The 19,746-nt window shown below is 35.5% G+C and overlaps 2 protein-coding genes across 4 annotated transcripts; both read left to right on the forward strand.

Moving 5' to 3' along the window:
* The first annotated feature begins 1,376 nt into the window (after positions 1-1,376).
* Positions 1,377-11,792, forward strand: LOC137967082 (DEK domain-containing chromatin-associated protein 4-like). 3 transcript variants are annotated; one of them, XM_068813518.1, is made up of 12 exons: positions 1,377-1,529; positions 2,190-3,553; positions 3,662-3,695; positions 7,607-7,686; positions 8,119-8,181; positions 8,861-8,971; positions 9,100-9,180; positions 9,273-9,356; positions 9,935-10,403; positions 10,875-10,984; positions 11,108-11,138; positions 11,219-11,792. In XM_068813518.1, the coding sequence occupies exons 2-12, from the start codon at positions 2,267-2,269 to the stop codon at positions 11,371-11,373; spliced, it is 2,505 nt and encodes an 834-aa protein (XP_068669619.1). In that variant the 5' UTR covers positions 1,377-1,529; positions 2,190-2,266; the 3' UTR covers positions 11,374-11,792. The 3 variants fall into 3 exon arrangements, with proteins under 3 accessions (XP_068669619.1, XP_068669611.1, XP_068669628.1); XM_068813510.1 differs by having other exon boundaries at positions 1,377-1,519; XM_068813527.1 differs by having other exon boundaries at positions 1,377-1,519; positions 8,122-8,181.
* A 3,149-nt stretch (positions 11,793-14,941) lies between these two features.
* LOC137967109 (nuclear transcription factor Y subunit B-3-like) lies at positions 14,942-16,827 on the forward strand. Its single transcript, XM_068813550.1, has one exon. The coding sequence runs from the start codon at positions 15,616-15,618 to the stop codon at positions 16,225-16,227; it is 612 nt and encodes a 203-aa protein (XP_068669651.1). The 5' UTR covers positions 14,942-15,615; the 3' UTR covers positions 16,228-16,827.
* The last annotated feature ends 2,919 nt before the right edge of the window (positions 16,828-19,746 follow it).

A 19,746-nucleotide genomic window follows, 5' to 3' on the forward strand; every position in this document is an offset into this window, starting at 1 on the left:
AATATAAGACTAACATAACTAAAATACCTTTAAACTGAAACTCTCCTGTGAGATCACCTTTTGTGAGACTCTTGTAAGACTCCACCATATTAATTCTAACTCCGTGAGACTGCTTACTGTGAGAGTCATGTAAGAGGCTTTCATATATTCTCTTCAACATGGATATTAGTTTTATGGGCAACTTATTGTTTCGTTTTTTTGGAAAATCATTAATTTCTTTGGGCATGTCAAACACTTTTTTTTTCAAGGCAAATATTTTGTTTTAAGTCATTGTTGTTTTTATACTATTTTTATTTTTCCAAACATCATTGTTTTTTTTGACAAATAATTGAATTTTCTAGGGATGAGGAGTCAAATCCATACAGATGACTTGACCCCAACAAGATGAAGAAAGAAAAAACAAGGAGTTGAGTCCCCAAAAGAGTATTTTTTTAAAGTAAAAAAAAAAAAATCACCCCCCAATAGGAGTTGACCCCTTGATAGGAAGGAGTTCACCCCCACAAGGCAAGAGGGAAGAAAAAAAGAGTCGACTCTAGGTTATAGAAACTTTTAAGCAAAAAAAGAGTCAATCCTATACTCAGTAGGAGTCCATTACATGGGAGGAAAATCACTATTTTTTTTTTATCAAATCAATGATTATCTATGAAAATCAATGATGTTTTTGGCCAAATCATTGATTTTTTTGGGCAAGTAAGACTATTTTTTCCGAAGTAAATCCTCTATTTCTTTAAAGAAATTCAATACTTTTTATTATAAAAATCATTTTATTTTTATTTTTATGAATTACTTTTTTATTTTTATCCAATACTCTAAATTATACTCGACATGAGCTAATGTGACACCAACAACGAACATGTATTGTTAATATATCTTATAGGATTTTAAGAATTTCGATACGATAACCGGTACCAACGGTACACCTGGAAATAAATTTGAAATATATCCGTTGATGCCAAAATTTGAAGTATCTTCACACGTGCATGATGTCCAGATCGTTGACTCGTGAACATCAAGGGCATTTTTCGTAGTTTCATGGAGCACGTTCATTACCCATCTGTCACCCTCCTTCCTTCGGCTCAACCAAACGACGTGGCGGTGAAATGCCGATCATGTCGGACGGCGCAGATCCCCTTCCCACACTACCAGCATCAAACGCCGGTCGTCCAATTTGGCTCCTGCAAATAAACTTTCAAACGCCTCAACGTGGCACGCATCCCCAGCTCTGTATCCAGAGTGGACTCGTTAGACCGTCGGATGAAGCCAGTACACCCAAGCCGCGTGCCTCGCCCGCTTTCAAACTCGCCCGGACACGGAACTTAAACGCCTCTTAAATCCGCGTTTGGAGTCCGGAATATAAATTTGGGCTGCAAAAATTACGCCTCTTCTGTTCGAGGAGGGAAAATAGGTTCCCTTTTCGGGGGGCAAAAGAAGCGAAGGAGGAAGACTTAGAGGTGAAGATTCGCGAGGCTCGGTGGGATTTATGTGGCGGTTGGCTCGATTTTGATCCGGTGCTTGCTGGGTACTCTTCTGTATGTTCGTTTCCGCCTTTAATTTTGTAGTTGTGGGTGGTGATAGTGCATGAGTGAGGACTTAGGTTGTGTGTGGTGCTTTCTGGTTTTTGAGCTGATGTGAATTGGGTTGAAGCGGGTTTCTTCTGTGTGGTAGGGTTGAGAATTTGTTTGAGGGTCTAAAAATGTCTTTTTTATTGTCGGGTTTTTAGGTTTTTTGTCGAGCTAGTGCGGTGGTGAATGGTGTTGGATGAAAATTTGGGACGCTTGTGGTTAAATTTTTTTCCTTTTATTTTTTTAATTTTGGGTTACGGAGTCTCATTTCTTCTGTTGATGGAACTGGGAGTTTGAGTGTTTTGTATCCGTGATGATTCCTGTCGTGTGAAGCTGCTTAATTTTATGAAAATTTCACAATTTTTTTTTTCTTACTGCTTGTTTTTATTCTGCATGTTCTTTCCCCCCAGTAATGTTTGTCTTTTCAGTTTGTGGGAATATCACAAGCTGCTTTTAGGTCACTTGAGGGTGCCCAGTGGCATTTTGAGGTGGCTTTGTTGATGTGCATTGAATGATCATACTGAATTTATATCCTTTTTTAAAATTCTTTAAAAAATGGTTTTTGAGGTTGGTGCTTGCATTGGAGAACTTGTAGTTAAGCTGTCTGAATTTCTGATCGTTTTTCAGGTGAAAGTAGTAGTTACGTGATTTTTTCTGAACCTTTAAGTTGTAGTAGGACTCGAGCTTCTCATTGTTTGCTACAAATGGTAGAACCTGAGGCTGTGGAAGCGGGAGTGACTGAGGCCACTGAAAATGGTTCACCGAAGGATACTGGTGAGACAGTGGCGAACAAGGTAGAGAATGTTAAAGAAGAAGGTAAAGAGGATGTGAAAATTGACAAAGAAAAAGATTTGACAGAGCATGGGGAGGTTAGTGAAGAAAAAGCAAAAGAAGTCGTGGAGGGAAATGATGAGAACGAAGAAGAAAAAAGTGTTAAAGAAAGCAACAAAGAGAAGGAAACTAAGGATGAAAAAGGAAGTGTAAAAGAAGATGAGAAGGAAACCAACAATGAAAAAGAAGAAGCAAAAGAAGTTGAAAAAGAAGAAAACAAAGAGATAAAGGAAGAAAACAATGAAGAGCAGGAAGAAAACAAAGATATAAGCAACGAAGAAAAGCAAGCAAGTGAAGACGAAAAGCCTGGAAGTGAAGATGCAAATAGAGTTAGTGAAGAAACAAAGAAAGGAAAGCAAGAAAGCAAAGTAAAAAAGCAAGAAACTGGAGAGAATAAGCATGGAACTGACAAAGAAAAACAAGAAAGAGGAGAAGAAAAACAAGAAGCTGAAGAAGTAAAGCAAGAAAGCGAGGAAAAGAAGCAGGAGATCAAGGAAGCAAAGCAAGAAAGTGACAAAGAGAAGGAAGGAAAAGAAGAAGAGATGGAAGGAAAAGATGAAGTGGTGGAAGAAAAAGGCGAAGAGAAGGAAGAAAAAGATGAAGAGAAGGAAGGAAAAGAAGAAGAGCTGGAAGGAAAAGTTGAAGTGGTGGAAGAAAAAGATGAAGAGAAGGAAGAAAAAGATAAAGAAGAGAAAGAAACTGACAAAGAGAAGGATAAGAAGTTTGAAAAAGAAGCAACTGAACCTGTAGAGAAGGATGAAGAAGAAGCAACTGAACCTGTAGAGAAGGATGAAGAAGAAGCAACTGAACCTGTAGAGAAGGATGAAGAAGAAGCTGAACCAATGGAAGAGATGGAAAGTGAAAAGGTGGAGGAGAAGGCTGCAAGAGGGTCCAGAAAACGGCGTAGGGAACAGAAAAAGGAAGTAAAGAAGCAGAATAATGAGAAAGGAACTGAAAGAGGAGAAGCTAAGAAATTTAAGGAGGGAAAGGAGGAAAAGGCTCAGAGGGGAGAAGGGAGGAAGGAGGACGGGAAAAAGGCAAAGGAACTTAGCAATCTTGCTCCTTCAAGTGTTGATCGTCCCGTTCGTGAAAGAAAATCTGTTGAGAGATTGGTGGTTTCTATGGAAAAAGAATCAAATAAGGGGTTTCTCATTGAAAAGGTGGGTTCTATCTTTCTTCCCTTTTCACATAATTTTATAGTGTTTCTTTACGTTGCCTGTTTGCTTGGTCTTTATAACTTAGTTATGCTCTACTTGTAACAATTACAGGGTCAAGGTACTCCCCTCAAAGACATACCAAACGGTATAGTTCAACTGCCTTAAGCTATTTACTACACCTATTTTTGCTTATGATTACTCTGTATATGCAATGATCAGATTTCGTTAACTTTGTAGTTCATAATGTTTTCAGAATGATTTCTTAAGAGTGAAAAGTTCTCAGAATGATCGAATGAAGCTTTATATAACGAGTTTGTATGTCTCTTTTGTGGCCTTTCTTTATCAAAAAAAATATAATGAGTTTGTAGAAAAATTATCTGAGTTTGTATGTCTCTTTTATGGCCTTTCTGGGGCCCTGATGACAAGTTTGTTGTTATAAAAACATGCGTGGTGAGCACAAGACTTGTAGCCAGCATTCTAGGATGATAGATTCCGGTAGGTTCCACTAGGTAACTTGTCGACAACGATGGGGAAGATTTATATCTTTAACTCAAAATTTGAGGGATATCTTGCTCAGGCAAATGGAAAGCCATTTATTTACTAGAATCTAACCAGCTTATATTGACATCTTCACCATTCACGTCATAGAGTTCCATTGACTCAGATGTTTGCCACCAGGGGTGCATATTCATGCTGTATAGGTGCTCATCCCTTGCTTTTTACAAGTTGAAATGACTTGATCTAGTTTTACCCATAATGTGTCTGAAGGTTGGGTTTACCTTGTTTGTGTGTAAACAGGCTGATTTGCTGGTCAGAGCAAATAGCCTTGGTCTTCCGCTTCAATAGTTGATCTTTTTACACAAGAATCCCCTAAAAAGTAGAAATGACATCTACTCGAGGATCATCAATCAGTTTTGTGGACAGTTCTTTTTTAATTCTTCTATACCAGTATAGATAATTTTCTTTTGATTCATTACTTTCACAGTCTTGTTTTCACATTATTGAACGATTCATTCTGATGGGTATTTTAGCAAGATGTTTGACAAGTGTGTTCTTGATTTGATATAGTCCAGAACCAAATTCTTATAATATTTCTGTAGTGGCCTGAGCCTTTGGCTCAATGGTCACATGGGGGTGTGTGAGGTCTTTCACTCGAGTCTCATTGGGGTATGAAGGTGGGGTTCATGTGCAATCAACTTAAAAAAAATATTTCTCAGGCATGAATTACGCAACTTAGTTTCTGATGGTTGCTTAGTGCCTTTGATAGTTTTGCACAAGACAATTTAACACTTGATTTCTGAGGGTTGCTTACTGTATTTGATAGTTATGCACAAGACAATTTGACTGTAGTCTTTCTAGGATGTCTTGGGTTCTGTTTAGTGTTTCTTTATGTGGTTGCTTAATAGGGCTGGATAGAGGAATAGGTTCTGAGGAAAGCAAGGTGGATTACAGGTCTTTTGGTTTGCTTTACTGGTAGATGTTGCAGTTTTTATCTTAGGTGTCTGAAGTGTAGTGCTTACGCCATTAGGCTTTATATATTGACTCTTGTTGTATACATTGTCTTTTGCATTACCGTTAAATTCTATGGTGGTACATTTAGGAGTCCAAAAGCATGCTTACCACATACTAGCAGTCATCTTTTCTTTTATTTATTTTTAAATTTTTTTGGGCCTATTTTCTCCCTTCCCTCTCCTCTTTCTTACCCCTGGTGAGACTTGAGCTCAATTCCTCACTCTTGAACTTTTCCATGTGACAAAAAAAGGTATCTTTTTTATTCTGAAATTATGTGCCTTTATGTATATCCTTTGACTGCTGTATGACACTTGCTGTTAAGTCAGTGAATTTGGACTGATCTCTAACTTATCATCCACAAATTTTTGTATTTCCATGTGAGAACTAATTTGGTGAATCTGTCAAGTGTTGGTGGCAGGAAGGTCATGTATTGTCCTCAGGTGGGTTGATAGAATAGTTGCCTCTTATTATGACTTTCTTTTATTATAGTGGAAAATACATTTGTTAGAAAGAAAGTATACATAAGTGAATGATGATTCTTGCCATTAGTCTATCCACTTACAGCAAACTGGAGAGGTTGATCTAAGCATCATGGTCTTGTGATGAGGGCCTAAAGACTGATTTCCTATGAGAATAATTCAAGTTAGTAATTTTGACCTGTAATGTTTTAATATTTCCCCTAGTTAAGGACTTCTTCAAAGTTCTCAGTCAATTTTGGCTAGCTTGGTTATAAAATTTCAGTTTGTTGTATTAAAAATAACTTAGTTCATTATAACTGGTTTCAGTCAACGGGGAAATCAATGGTTGATCTTTCAAATACAGTATTATGAAAAGGAAATCTTTCTGGTAGACCACCGGTACTTTGTCTTATTGAATGAGATACACGATGATGTTTACAGGAAGTATACATGAAAATTCATTGGTTGTTTAAAACATTGTGATGATTATATGTTTATTATGTTTAGGTGTTTGCTTTGTTTAAAAAGAAGTAGATTTTAGAACTACCAATAGATGATTGCTGTTTTATCTGTCAAATACCTTCTGGAATATTGATGAGGGCATTAAAAAAGGATTGGATATTTATATTTTGAATAATGAATAAAACTATGGTTCCGGACAATCTCAATGTGAACTGGGATAATATGTATTTGCATATAACCTTTTTCATTCTATTCACCTGATGAGACTGTTGTAAGTCACCAAGCAGTGCAAATTCATAGTTGAAGCTATGAATAGTCTATAATACTCAAAGCACTAATTTAATCCCTAACTCATGAAATATGGTCATATCAGTATCAAAAGAGTGCTTACTTTGAATTTTGAAAGCATAACTTGATTAAGATTTAATTAATATTCTGTTGACATGTATAATTTCAAACTGAATCTTTACTTCAAACATTAGCTATATGAAAACTAAGAAGGTCAAGATAAAATTCATTCCACCTAGGGATAGAAAAAAAGAATAGTTGCCGAGTAATTATATTATAAACGTTGAATGAAAGAGCTGTTTTTTTAATGATGATATAAAACTGATTAATTTTTGTACTTGAATTACTGTTAAGTGTGGTTGTCTATAGTAAATTAAGGTATACATGGATACTGAGATATCATACATGTAGTACTATTGTAATAACTTTGATGATACATATTTACGGTTTTATTTTTATATTATTTTTTCACTAATGACGTTAATGAATTTACTTAAATCTGTTATTGACAAAGGTACTGCTGCTTTAACAAGAGAAAAATCTTTCATTTATTTCAACCAACATATTATGATAAAAAACAAACATAGAGTTTTTACTTGGATGGGATTTGTATTGATTATTTTCAATAATTTTTTTGTGGGATTATTCAAAATGAGAATTTTTTTTTGCATGTATAAGAATTTATTCTTTGACACATGTTCAATCGGTTAATGATGTGAAAAGGGTTTTGTTAATTAGAATAGCATGTGGTGAATAACTATTTACCTTCGTAGAAGAGAGATAAGTGCAGAATGTTGAGTATTTAATTTTCATGCTTGGATATTAATTTTTTCTTTGTGAGGTTTATTTATAGGTGGTTTTGTTTTTCTGTTTAATCTGCAATTGAAGACTTCCACGTAGTATGATATTATTGTCTTGATTGTTCCAATTTTTTCTGGATTAGTCTGTGTTAAAGACTGATGACTTCTGGTAGGCGTTGCTCTGGTGCATTCTTGTTAGTTTTCATATTGTAATTGCAAGAATGTATTTTGAGTAACTCACCACTTTTTTGTCTCACTATTCTGGTCGTAGTGTGATAAGTTATGGTTCATGTTTCACTCTATTATTCAGGATCAGATTTTGTAAAGTTCCTTTTTGCACAACCATATGGATTTCGGGTAGTTTTTTTTTTTTTTTTTTTGGGGTTTGCTTATCTATGTCAGTTTCTGAGCGATGTTACTCTTTGATATTTTCTGCTGGATTTTGTTGTTATACTTCCGTTTATTTCCATGATAGCGATAATCTGCATTTCTATTTGTGATTAGTCACCTTGAAACATGTTTTTTGTTCAATACAGTAGCATACAAGTTATCGAAGAGGAAAAATGAAGAAATTGTGAGAACACTTCATATGGTGCTTTTTGGAAGGAGGGGAAAGGTGATATGAAATTTTACTACTGCTTAAGTTTTAGTCCTAGTTTAATACTTTCAGTTTATAATATTTTCAAAATTCTCTGTAGGATTTCTGTTTTGGACTTGTGACCTTTGTGTGGCCAGAATAAGTATTTTTGTGAATCAGCGTGTTTAACATTGACAGAGAAAATTGCTTCTTTGTGAATCATAAATTTTGTTGTTAATTTGAAGCTCGAAGTGTTTTACTTACAGAGTTGATTTTGTCCTTTCTTTGAAAGTTAAGTTGGTTAAATGTTTAGTTCATTTATTTACATTGTATTTATGAGCTGAAATTTTGTAATTACTGGAGCATCTAGAGTTACCTTTTAAATTAAAAAAATTGGTTGGCCACGATAAGCATAATCACTTGTATTTGGGCTCTCTATGAGAAAATATAACGAAGTTTAGTGCATGTTAGCAGGCGATTCTGTGCAGAAATAATGTGTTCCAGTTCTCAGGCTTCGTGTGGCATGAAAACGAGGTAAAGGAATTCTGACTGAGTTGACTAGAATTGCCCTTATGTTATTTATTAAGTCAGCTGCAAACTGCTTGCAGCTGTCTATGGTGAAATCAGTCTGCTCCATTTAATATGGACAAAGAGGATTTGGCTGGCTGCTGACAGTCTGTGTTGTTTAAAATTTTTCTTTAGTTCTGTAAATATATATGTTGATTACACTACCAAAACACACTATTCTACTTCTCTCTTCATGAAAGTTTAAATTGACGAATTTTCCAAGAACTTTAAATAAGTTACATTCAAAAGAAGAAAATAATTGGTAAGACTTGTGAACTGCATGTGAAACATTCGCAGATGCACTGAAGAAATAACTAAGGATTATTTTCAAAGTGCAGATATGACAAGCAAAGATATATCTTATAGATGTTTCGAAATGTTGCAATTTTTCTATGGCAGCTTTATTCTTTTTTTTCTTTTTTAATGTGATTTTTGAATCATTTATCGTGCAATCCTACCGTTCTCCAGCCTTTGTTGAAGGTCTAGTATTTTGTCCTGGAGAAAGGCTCCCGATACACCTGATGGGTGTTGTTTCTGTTTTGTCAGTTTTGTTTGGTAAAATGAGTTTTCCTTTTCTTTTCTCTCCTTTTTTCCAGTATTATATTTTTCATACCTATCCACATTCAAAATGCAATCTGTGTTGCAGGAAAAGCAAAGAGCTAAGATAAAAGAGAAACTTGACAAATTTGTGAAAGATAAATTATTTGAATTTTGTGATGTGCTTGACATACCTGTGGCCAAAGCTACATCAAGAAAGGTCTGTTAGCTTTTCCTTACTTTCTTGAATACAAAATATATGATTCTTTTGTTTGCATGCCATTGTTGCCATACAAGCATGCCCCTACTTTGGAGTTACCTTATAAAAAAATTGATTTGGACAAGCAGGAAGATATTGTGGCAAAGTTACTGGACTTCATGGCAGCCCCTCTTGCCACAACAGATGTCATTCTTTCAGAGATAGAGCAGGTTTTGCATTTAGTAAAGTTTCATGGTGATCATATGATCTGTTATGAGAACTTTCTTCCACTCTTATCCTTATTTAATTTTTAACTTTGCAGTCAGGTAAAATTCAAAAGCGCAAGAGGACAAGCCAAACAAGTGCATCAAAGAAGTCACCGATTGCACCGAGTAGCTCTGGACAGGTATATATTCTTTTGACCTTGTCTGTGTGTCTGCATTTGCTTTGTGCCTTTTGTCTGTGCACATCTTGTAGACATAATATGCTCAAGTGAAACTAAATAGCTGTTTGATTTTTCTTCTTGTGAAGTGGATTAATCATTAATGGGGATTCTAGGTTGGATCCAGAATTAGTTATTTCCGGACCTTCTTGAGAAGTGGTGTAAGTTGTGATTAAATTGTGTTATGCCACTCATATTGACCTTTGCAGTCTGCCTTGTGATCGAGCCATTGGCCAGGAATCTAAGTATCCAAGATATCATGGATCACATAAGCATGCTAAAAAGAAACTAGAAGTAATGATTTCTATGTTTAGTCAAAAAATACTGCCTAGACAAGTAGCTGGATGCAGTACCAAGGAATGTTGTGCCACTTGTCATTTATGATTAAACTTAAGGGAAATAAAGGACTTTTCTGCCTATTTCTGGTGTAAATGAATCATTTAGTAGCTAACACTTGTCTATTATCATTGCTCCTGGGTAAGTTGGAGGCTTTTCTTTCTTGGTTTCCTTCTGATTTCTGTAGCTTGTATTATCGTCTGCAGAAGCGCAGAAGGAATGAGGATTCCTCAAACGCAATGGAAAAGAAGAGTGAGCCAGAGTCAGAAGATGAATCCAAGAAAGAGAAAGAAGAAGAGGAAGAAACTGAAAATGGAATACCTGACGAAGATGATGATGAAGTGCCTGAGCATTCTGAAAGTGAGAAGAAGGAAGAGGAGTCAGAAGATGAGGAAGAGGAAGAAGCCTCTGGAAAGGCTAGGAGTGCACAAAGATCTTCAAAGAGAGGATCTTCTGGAAAGGCTCGCTCAAAAAAAGTCGTGAAAACTCCTAAGAAATCAACTCCTGCAGCAACCCCAAAGAGCTCTTCCAGACGTTCATCTTCTAGCCGTTCCAAGGCTGATAGATCTGTTGATACTAGCCCAAAGGTCTTTTCAAGGAAGAGGAAAAATGAGGAAGCAACCCCTAAGAAGAAAACACCAGTACCATACAAGTCTGCATCCAAGGATAAAAGTGGTAATGGTTATCATATTACTTTGATTGTGCCTTACTCATTAGAGAAGCCTAAAGGCAGTTACCGTCATGTCCATCTGGGCAGTTTTTAAATTTTTGGTTAATAAAGAAATTTATTTCTATTGACAAGCTGCGTGTTTGTTTTAAGGTTTATTTTTCCATTTTGTTACTGAATGAAACTCTCAGTTTGTTTGGCACATCGTCAAGCAATAGAAGTGTTGTCGCGTATAGAAGCAGTTCTGTAGCTGTTGTAAACTGTTCAACTGCTTTGATGCTCTTTCATTACTTTGTAGAACTCACACTCTTCCACAGATGTAGTAATTTACAAAAAAAATAGTTTATGAAAAAGGTGAAGGAATTTGGAGTTTTTGACTTAAATTCACATAATTTTAATGCCCTATTTGGAAAAAGATTTGAAAAGCTAGCTATTGGAAAGTATCATTTTTATCTGAAACAATTGTGGATGTTCTGAAGGTAAATCATCAGAAAGAAGGAAAAGTAAATCCAAAGAGGAGTCTAGTCCGAGTGAAGAGGTACTCAGGAAAGCGATTTGTGATATTTTGAAGGAAGTGGACTTCAACACGGTAAGTTAAATGTATTTTCTGGACAATAAGTGGGAGATGACATTTGCTTTTTTAATCAGTTTTTCATGAAAGAAATTTGCCCTCAATTTTCTTTTTCTTTTTCTTTTATACTTTCTTCTACAGGCAACCTTCACAGATATCCTCAAACAACTTGGTAAGTGATACTGTTTATAAGTGTGCCTTTTTTATTTTCTAGTAATTTTTCATTTGGTGATGGATTTGTTTCTGTTGCAGCTCACCAATTTGAAGTTGATCTGATGCCAAGGAAGTCTGCTATTAAAGGCATGATCCAAGATGAACTGACCAAGTTAGCTGATGAGGCTGAAAGTGAAAGTGATGATGAGAAGGATGAAAATCCAGATGGTGCTGATGAAGAGGCAGAAGATTGATGAGTTATATCATGCTCGAAAATGGTATTTATTTGACCTGTTTATTGCATGAAATAGAATGTTCTTGCCTCAGATGGTGCTTGAGGATGGGTGGAGGAAGCTATCAGTAACTGCTATATTCAGTACCGGTCACCTTGAATCTTGAATGGCTTCATCTTGTGAGGGCATGCAGTTAAACTGCTCGTCCACAAGACAAAATGTTCTGTACAAGTAAACATAGATATGTAGGAATTAACTTTTTATTTGATCTGACCCACGAAGCATGAATTGTGTATGCACTGGTCATTGGTCTTGGCCTGTAGAATATGTAGAATTACCAGACAGTTGATGAATATATAGCCCTCATGTGCAGTTCCCAGTGTGGACCTGTCTCTTGTACGAACACCAACTTTATAAATTTCAACTACAATCTGGAATACCTGTCTTCTACTTTGCAATTGGGGTGGAAGGATTCTGCAAGGTGATCTTTGCCTTGAAAACAGAACCAACTGCCAAAAAGTGAGTTTTCTCAGTCACTCCTCATCTTTTCTTGTTGATGAGCTTTCTAGGTGGTGAAATGAATTGTTTGAGTATCCCAATCTTTTGCTTCATTTCTTTTTCAGTCCAAGTTTCTGGGCAAATTTCTTGTTATATGATTGACATAGCAGGTGATTTCTAATCCACGTTCCAATCTTTTGATAATTTCTGTCGGTTCAACCTGTCTCAAGCACCCGCTGGGATTTAAGCAGAACCAATATTTTGAGGTTAAGGGGACTCTGGCCGAGAATGGTGGGAATGATATGATGAGAATGTCAAATGGATATTTGTAGCAAGCGAGAATGCTTGGGCTTGTGCTGTGCTTCACTTGAGAATGCTTTGCTCTTCGTTGGGTGGAAAAATTAATGGTTCCCCTCGTCTACTAGCTTTTACATTCATAATATATCCTCAAAAACGTTCTGCCCATATCTCTTCTCTGTGTCTGGCTTCTTGCTCGTTACTGATGAAATGATCTGCTAATTATTCCAGATTTGCTTGTAAACAGATCAGTTAGTAGATTGATCAGCGGTATTTAGTACCGGGTTTGAATAGATTCTTTGGGGCAGAAAAGAGAAAAAGTTGTACCACTTCGGCAGAATTAAGGAAGAGGGAATAAGAGCGACGGTAACTTGCAATATGCAGTCAACAAGCTATCAAATTTATTAAGAGAAGTTAGTTGCTTTTCCTTTCCAAGGTAGGCAATCTTCTTTCATTGCTTTATTTGTCTCTTAGAGAAGATATGCAATGCAAATAAACTTTGGCCATAATTAACTCAGTAAATATTGTTTTTAAGTAAAATATAATTTGCTTAATTTTAAAGGCGGAAAAAAGGCCCAATTTAACTGCTTAGCAAAAAGATTTTTTTTAAGGGTAATTTAACAACTAATCACCTCTTGACTAACTAATGCACCATTGATATCAGGTAGGAAACTCTTACTTGCCCAACATTCTTTATTTATTTAATTTTTTATTGGAAGTGAGAGGAGGAAAATGCTCTTTATATTAAAATAATAAAACTAAAAAATGGAAGGGAGAAGACTGAAGTCGACCTCGCGCGGCACTCTTGCTCCCGACTCCCCAAATCTTGAGCCCTCATTAAATTAACGAGTCGGCTCGCGAGCTTTTGAATCGAACCATGGTTTGGTTGATCTAGGTTTATTAATTCAAACGAGCTAGGTAAATCGAATCGAACGGAGTCGAGTTTGAGCTGCTCGCAAACCGGCTCGATTTGATGCAACCCCTACTCCTAACTCTTCGAAGATTGATGATGGGGTAGTCCATTCCACTCTCCATCAATGTTTCATGCATTTTAAGGATGGTGAAGATAAGACACTATTGGCTTATGAAAGCAAAATTTTATTTAATTTTTATTTTTCTGAACTTTTCTTAGTGTCTCATCCCAAATAAATCCTAAAAATACATGCCACAAGGCAACCATTCTTTTTTCTTTCCAAAAAGGCCAAGAAGACATCCATTGAGGATTTATTGTTGCACATTGATTAGATTGATCTCTTCCATTTGGATTTTATATTACACATTAATTAATTAAATTTTTAGGGTTTTATTTGTGATTGTCATGAATTAAATTATTATAGAATATTTCTTTATTATTTTCACTACTCTAACATGAATGATATTGGCAAGGTTCAACAAGTTCACTACTACCATTCCATTAGTTAGTTTCAAGAGCTTAAGGGTCTGATCGAAACCCTAGAAAATAAAGAACAGAAAGGAAAAAAAATTGAGAATTTAACTACTATTATTTCAAAAAATAGTTAATGAAAAGGAGAAAATTGATCTATAAATGTGAACTTTAAATAACTATTTTTTTAATTTTTGATATTTAATAAAAAATATTTTTTTATTAAAAAACTAAAGATTAGAAAAAAGAAAAAAGAACAAAATAACAAAGCTTCACCCATCCATAAGTATGCATTTTGCATGAATAAAAACATGATAGAAGTGATTGAGTGCTCCACTTTCCAACTACTCCATGAATCTTAACAATTTTTGGAAAAATTAATCTAATCGAAAAAGTTAGGGCATAAGTCAAAACCTTGAAACCAATAAACATTAAGAAACTTTTGAGTTTGGTGTAGTAACTCAAGTGGGAAAAGACTTCCTCACTTTTTTGGTAGTGGAACTCTCACTCGAATCGATCATCCAAAACAATGCAAACCAATAAAGGAAAATATCCAAATTACTTTTATTATATTATTTATTTTCATAAGCTCACTAAAAGTTCTTTAAAAAAATATTATTATTTGATTTAATGATATTTAATCCGGAGGGCATGTACCCATAAATGGAGGGTCACATTAGCTAAAAGTCCTCGACAAATCGGAAGTGGTAGAGGGGAAGACTCTTAGTCTTACTTAGGAAGCGGTAGAGGGTCACATATTCCAGTTTTTTTTAGGGTCATTGGGTTAGAATTTACAACACATTCATGTCAATAATAATAATAATAATAATAATAATAATAATAATAATAATAATAATAATAATAATAATAATAATAATAATAATAATTTGTTAATTTTATTCGTATTGTGTAAAATTTCAATACACGGAAGGCGTGAGATAGGGCCCACAATTTTACAGAAGTTGATGGAGCAATCCCAGTTCGGGAGACCTCTTGTAACCGACGGCGGTGATTATGTAATCCAATTCAAGCTGACATCACACGAAAGAGAAGGTTCTTAAAAGCGTCTGACGTTTGTCTCACTTCAGTACCTTCTCATAGTAACACATACTTTCTATAATTCATCGCTGGCTGCTCATCTCGCGGTCTACTCGGCTCGGCTAGTTTGTAGCCGATCAAGCTGGCTCCGGACCCGAAAGGCCGAATCGGGACATCCGCTCCGCCAGGACCACGTGAGAGTTTACACGAACGGCCAGATCTTTTCTCCGAAGAAAAATCTGACGACAAGGGACCCCTCCACCCGGCGCATACTTATCGAAAAACCAACGGTGCTCAGAAACCCACGTGTCGCCCTTGATGCGTTATTAGACCGAAGATCCAACGGATCCGGCATTCGCTCCCTAACCTCTCTTGCTCCGAAAAAAGTCTCTGAAAATTTTCCTCTTTACCAATCTCCGGCGACTTGTCCAAACCCTATATTCCGTTATAGTTTCCGGCAAAATCCCGTGCTTCCACCATGTCCGCATCAATCGCCGCTAAAAAAGAGCCCTGGTTTCAGTTTCTGAAATAAACGGGGCTTTGTTGGATTTCTGCAAGCGATTGTCTGCTTTTGGAGGCTGAATTGTTCGGGTTTGCAGGTTCTGGCAAGTCGATTAGTTCCTTTTTCTGTGATTCTATCGAGTACCAAGATTCTATTCCCGGCAACCCAGAATTTTGTTCTTCTTTTTTGGTTAGTTCCAGTAATAGTAAGTGAATTACAGAGAGTAGAGTTTTGGTTTTGTGGAAAGTCGGAAACCCTAATTAAAAGCCCTTTGTTTTTTTATCTGCTTAAGGTCGATTAGTGGGATTTGTTCTTTTTGTTGTTCTGCTTTTTTTCTCTTCCCTCTTTTTTTTTTTTTTTTTTTTTTTTTTTGGGCCGTCTTCTTGTAATCTTATGTGTGAAGAATTGGAAAATTTTCGTTTATTAGTCGGGTCTAGAGATCGAATCGGATAAGAAGAAGAAGAAGCAGAAGAAGAAAAGAAGCAGAAGAGGAGAGTTCGAGATCATCTTCGGTGGGAAGGAAAGAAGGACCTGAGGAGGGAGAATGGCAGACTCAGACAACGAATCGGGGGGACAGAATAACAGCAACGCTAACAGCGAGTTCTCGCCGAGGGAGCAGGACAGGTTCCTTCCGATCGCTAACGTGAGTCGGATCATGAAGAAGGCGCTGCCGGCGAACGCGAAGATATCCAAGGATGCCAAGGAGACGGTGCAGGAGTGCGTCTCGGAGTTCATTAGTTTCATCACGGGGGAGGCTTCCGATAAGTGCCAAAGGGAGAAGCGGAAGACCATCAACGGGGACGACCTTCTCTGGGCCATGACCACTCTCGGCTTCGAGGAGTACGTCGAGCCACTAAGGATCTATCTCCACAAGTTCCGCGAGATGGAGGGCGAGAAGAGCGCCGTTGGCCGTCAGGGCGACAACTCCAAGGACTCAACCGGCGGCGGCAACGGTGGCAATGCTCCCGGCGCCGCACCTTCCGGATACAACGGTGCCGGCATGTACAGCCCCGGCACGGCCTCCGGGCTGATGATGATGGGTGGTGCCGGACAACAGCATATGTACGGGGGTGGCGGCGGTGCCGGTATGGGTTATCAACAGATGGGAAAAGGAACCGCCAATTCCGGCGGCGCCGGGAGACAAGGAAGAGGATGATGTTTGTCTGGTATCTCACTACAGAATTTTAATTTTTTTTGGGTTTTTTCAGCTGTTTTTTTTCAAGGGGGAATTTTGCGAAGTAGATTTTTTTTTCCAACTTCGATTTTTGGAGGTTCAGGGATGAAACGATATAGTTGGACGGGACGTGTATCATAATGTAACTTTGTGGAGGATGGGTTAGTGTCTAGAATTCTAATTATTGAAGCCAAAAAAGAATTCCTGTATCATACAATTGAATGAATGATCAGTTTTTGCTTCTGGGTGTTTTATTCTTCCATTCTCTTTTCTTTCGTTCTGGTTTTTTTTTGCAGAGTCGGCTCAGGTAAGAGAACAACTTTTCCTTCAAAACTCCTGTTTCTCAGACCCCATTGAAACTTGAAACCTACAGGTGGAGATTTTATTTGATTTCTTTTGTTGTAGTTCTGCTCTCAGTTTCTTACAAGATTTTATACTTTCAGACGGAAGCTGGATCTCTGTCTCAGTGCTATTTTTTAACTTTCAGTGATGCTGTCAACTGTCCACTCTCCGTTGATGAAAAGGGGGAAAGCTGTCCAGAACTGGTAAAACTGAGGAACAGGACAATCTCCTAGAATTGAGATTTGGGGATGCCGAATTATTGTCAATTCTTCATTGAGATTTTGTATCCTCTGTATCAATATTGAATAGGAATTGTCTTACCGACTTCAATTCAAAATCTGATTTGTTTGTTTGTTTGTTTAATACGCCATGAAAGCTCTTCTCCAAACTTTGCTGCCACCCCATTTAGCAATTTTTGTACTTCACAGCATTGCAGAAATGGCTTCTGGAGACAGTGCAGGTGTGCAGAGGCCAGACACCTAAATGTTGGAAATGAAGAGGTGGAGAAAAGAGTTTTTTTTTTTTGTCTGGTTTTGATCAATGAATGTTGAAAGGCTTTACAGACCCAAAACAAGAAGTGTGGAGGTTTGGTGGGGAAAGTAATGGGAAAGTTGAGTTAAAGTTTTAGTGGTGGCATTAAAATGGGGTTGGCCAGGGTTTCACCTTTTTTAGGTTATTGAACCTTTTTGAAGACTAAATGAACAGCTTCAGGAAAAGTGAAAGAGATAGAAGTATGAATGCTACTCTGTCAATGGATTTTATGAATATTAATAAAAGTCATAAGAATTAATCAAAAAATTAATTTAATAAAAATTTAAGTTATCTACATAGTAATTCTCAAAATGAGAGAGAGAGAGAGAGAGAGAGAATTAAAATTAAGATAAGATTTTATGCACTTATTAAAATTAAAATGCTAGCTTAAGAAGATAATTAAGGGATAGTTTAACCTTAATCATAATGATAATGCGAATAGATGCTTACTCCCTATGGTTTTACATATGAAACATTGATTGCTTGTTGAACCCTTTTGAATCATGGAAAATCAAAGCAGGTCCATGAATTTAAAGGGGAGGGAGAATCCCATCATTGGAGAAGAAAATCTTTGGCCATTATCTCACCAAATCTTATTTTCCATGGCCTCTTAGTAGACTTTCATTGTGTGATAGTCAACTCTTTGTACCTTCTCCTTCCCAAGCTTGTGGTCTCTTCTTATCAGTTCGACCACCAAATTCGAATGTCATTTGAGTAAAATTTTATTTTTTAGAAAAATAAGTATAAATTATTATCATAAAAATATACTTTATATTTATATAAAAATAATAAAATTCTTAAATTAAAAAAATATTTGGATTCAACAAGAATTAAAGAAGAATCGCTTAGAATAAAAGAAGTGTTCAAGTAGGTTTGGAAGGTAAGAGGATTATTATATACATAATAGGTGACTTAGAAAAGATTTTTAGTTACAATGTCACTACTAGTGGTTAGTCTTTTCGTTCATTCGACTACTACATACCTCATTCGAGGGAAAGCTCGCCGGTTTGAGATTTTCTTACACAAATAAATTTCTTTTTATTCAAGCATATATGATTATGTCCATCTCCAATTATTAGTCTTTCATGATTAGTTCTTAGTGCAAGAGTTGATGACACAAGTTTTATAAATAATTTCGTGGTAGGTCTGGTTTTTACAACATTGCATTTTTTTTACTTTTTTCTTAAAATTTACCCCAATATTGATAAATTCTGATGTGAAGGTTGATCTAGGTATTAATTACAAATTTGGTTTAAAAATTTAGTGATAAGATAAACTTTAAACTTAGACTAGGACAAAGACATGTTTCAATGCTCTTGAAGACCTCCAAGGTCAACTTTTTTTACTTTTATTGACTCTTCAAGACATCAATTTAAAATCTTATTCTTCAACTTTCTAGGGTTCATATTCACATTTGACCCTTTCACATCATGAGTGGGAAGTGTCAAATTCCACTAGATATAGTGGAGTCAAAAAGAAATATAATATATGCTTTTTAATATGCTTAGATTAAGGTATTATAATATTTGTCTTTAGAACCAAGAAATTTAAAACAAATTTTCTTGTAGTTTTTCATGATAGAAAATCATATTATGTGAATCACCAAATCCATTTGGATGTAAATTTGAATAATATTGGTTATAAGATAAACTTGATTACACTCTATATCATACAATGATCTATCTTGAACTAGTTAGCTAGTGTCTTGTTTCAAGTTTCGAGCCATTTTTTAAATCGATCGTGACAAAATGTCTGGATCAAGAAGACCCGGATATTTGAATCCCAATTTAGTGAAGGTTGGGTTTTGGAACATCCGACTTAATTTGTCCTACCAGTCCATCCCTGCTTTATAAAATATAAATCAAATGAACTATTATTATATGATATAATGTAATATTTAAAATAATATCCACCATAATTCATATTTTAAATAATACCACATTTAAAGGATCCAATATAATATAATAAAATATATAAACTATTTATTTATAGTAAATAATACTTAATCATATAATAAAATATAATAAGTTGTACATAACAAATAACACTAACTATATGAATATCCATATAATACATAATTAAGTAATAATAAAATTTTAAATATAGATCAACTATTTATGTTACCTTTTTATGATTTTTATTATTTAATTATCAAATATTTTTTTAAAAATAAAATAGAAATTTATTTATCAAAATAATATGTATATTATTTTTAACAAAAAGAGGGGTAGGATTTTTTTATTTATGTTACATAATAATCTAAAACTTATATGAATTATATTTTATAATATATATCATTTACTTTATATATTCATATTTAGTTTTAATTAAAAATAGCAAGTTTTCAATCATATGTTATAACTTTAAATCAATCATTCACCTAAAAAAATGATTAAAATAACTTAAAGACTAAGGTATATTATTAGACTTAATTTCGTGCTTAAAAAGGAATATCAAGTTTAGCTCAGTGAATGATCGACCATTCTGTACTATTTGAGTGATAGTACATTTAATATCGATCGACTTGATTGATAATATGTTTTGAAGACTTCTTGCGATATTCTGTTTGATCGATCATTCACCTAATAAAACACAAAGAGAATGAAATTAACATAAAGAGTAACATCA

This window comes from Aristolochia californica, unplaced genomic scaffold (assembly GCF_029961685.1).
Source record: "Aristolochia californica isolate CCGP_79_NKW_82.1479 unplaced genomic scaffold, dmAriCali1.0.hap1 SCAF_10, whole genome shotgun sequence".
Taxonomy (NCBI): Eukaryota; Viridiplantae; Streptophyta; class Magnoliopsida; order Piperales; family Aristolochiaceae; genus Aristolochia; species Aristolochia californica.

Coding starts and splice junctions, on each gene's coding strand:
- LOC137967082 (XM_068813518.1), top strand. CDS start 2,267: ATGGTAGAACCTGAGGCTGTGGAAGCGGGAGTGACTGAGGCCACTGAA. Junction 9,181..9,272: donor TTCTTTCAGAGATAGAGCAG/GTTTTGCATTTA, acceptor TTAACTTTGCAG/TCAGGTAAAATTCAAAAGCG. Junction 9,357..9,934: donor CACCGAGTAGCTCTGGACAG/GTATATATTCTT, acceptor TATCGTCTGCAG/AAGCGCAGAAGGAATGAGGA.
- LOC137967109 (XM_068813550.1), top strand. CDS start 15,616: ATGGCAGACTCAGACAACGAATCGGGGGGACAGAATAACAGCAACGCT.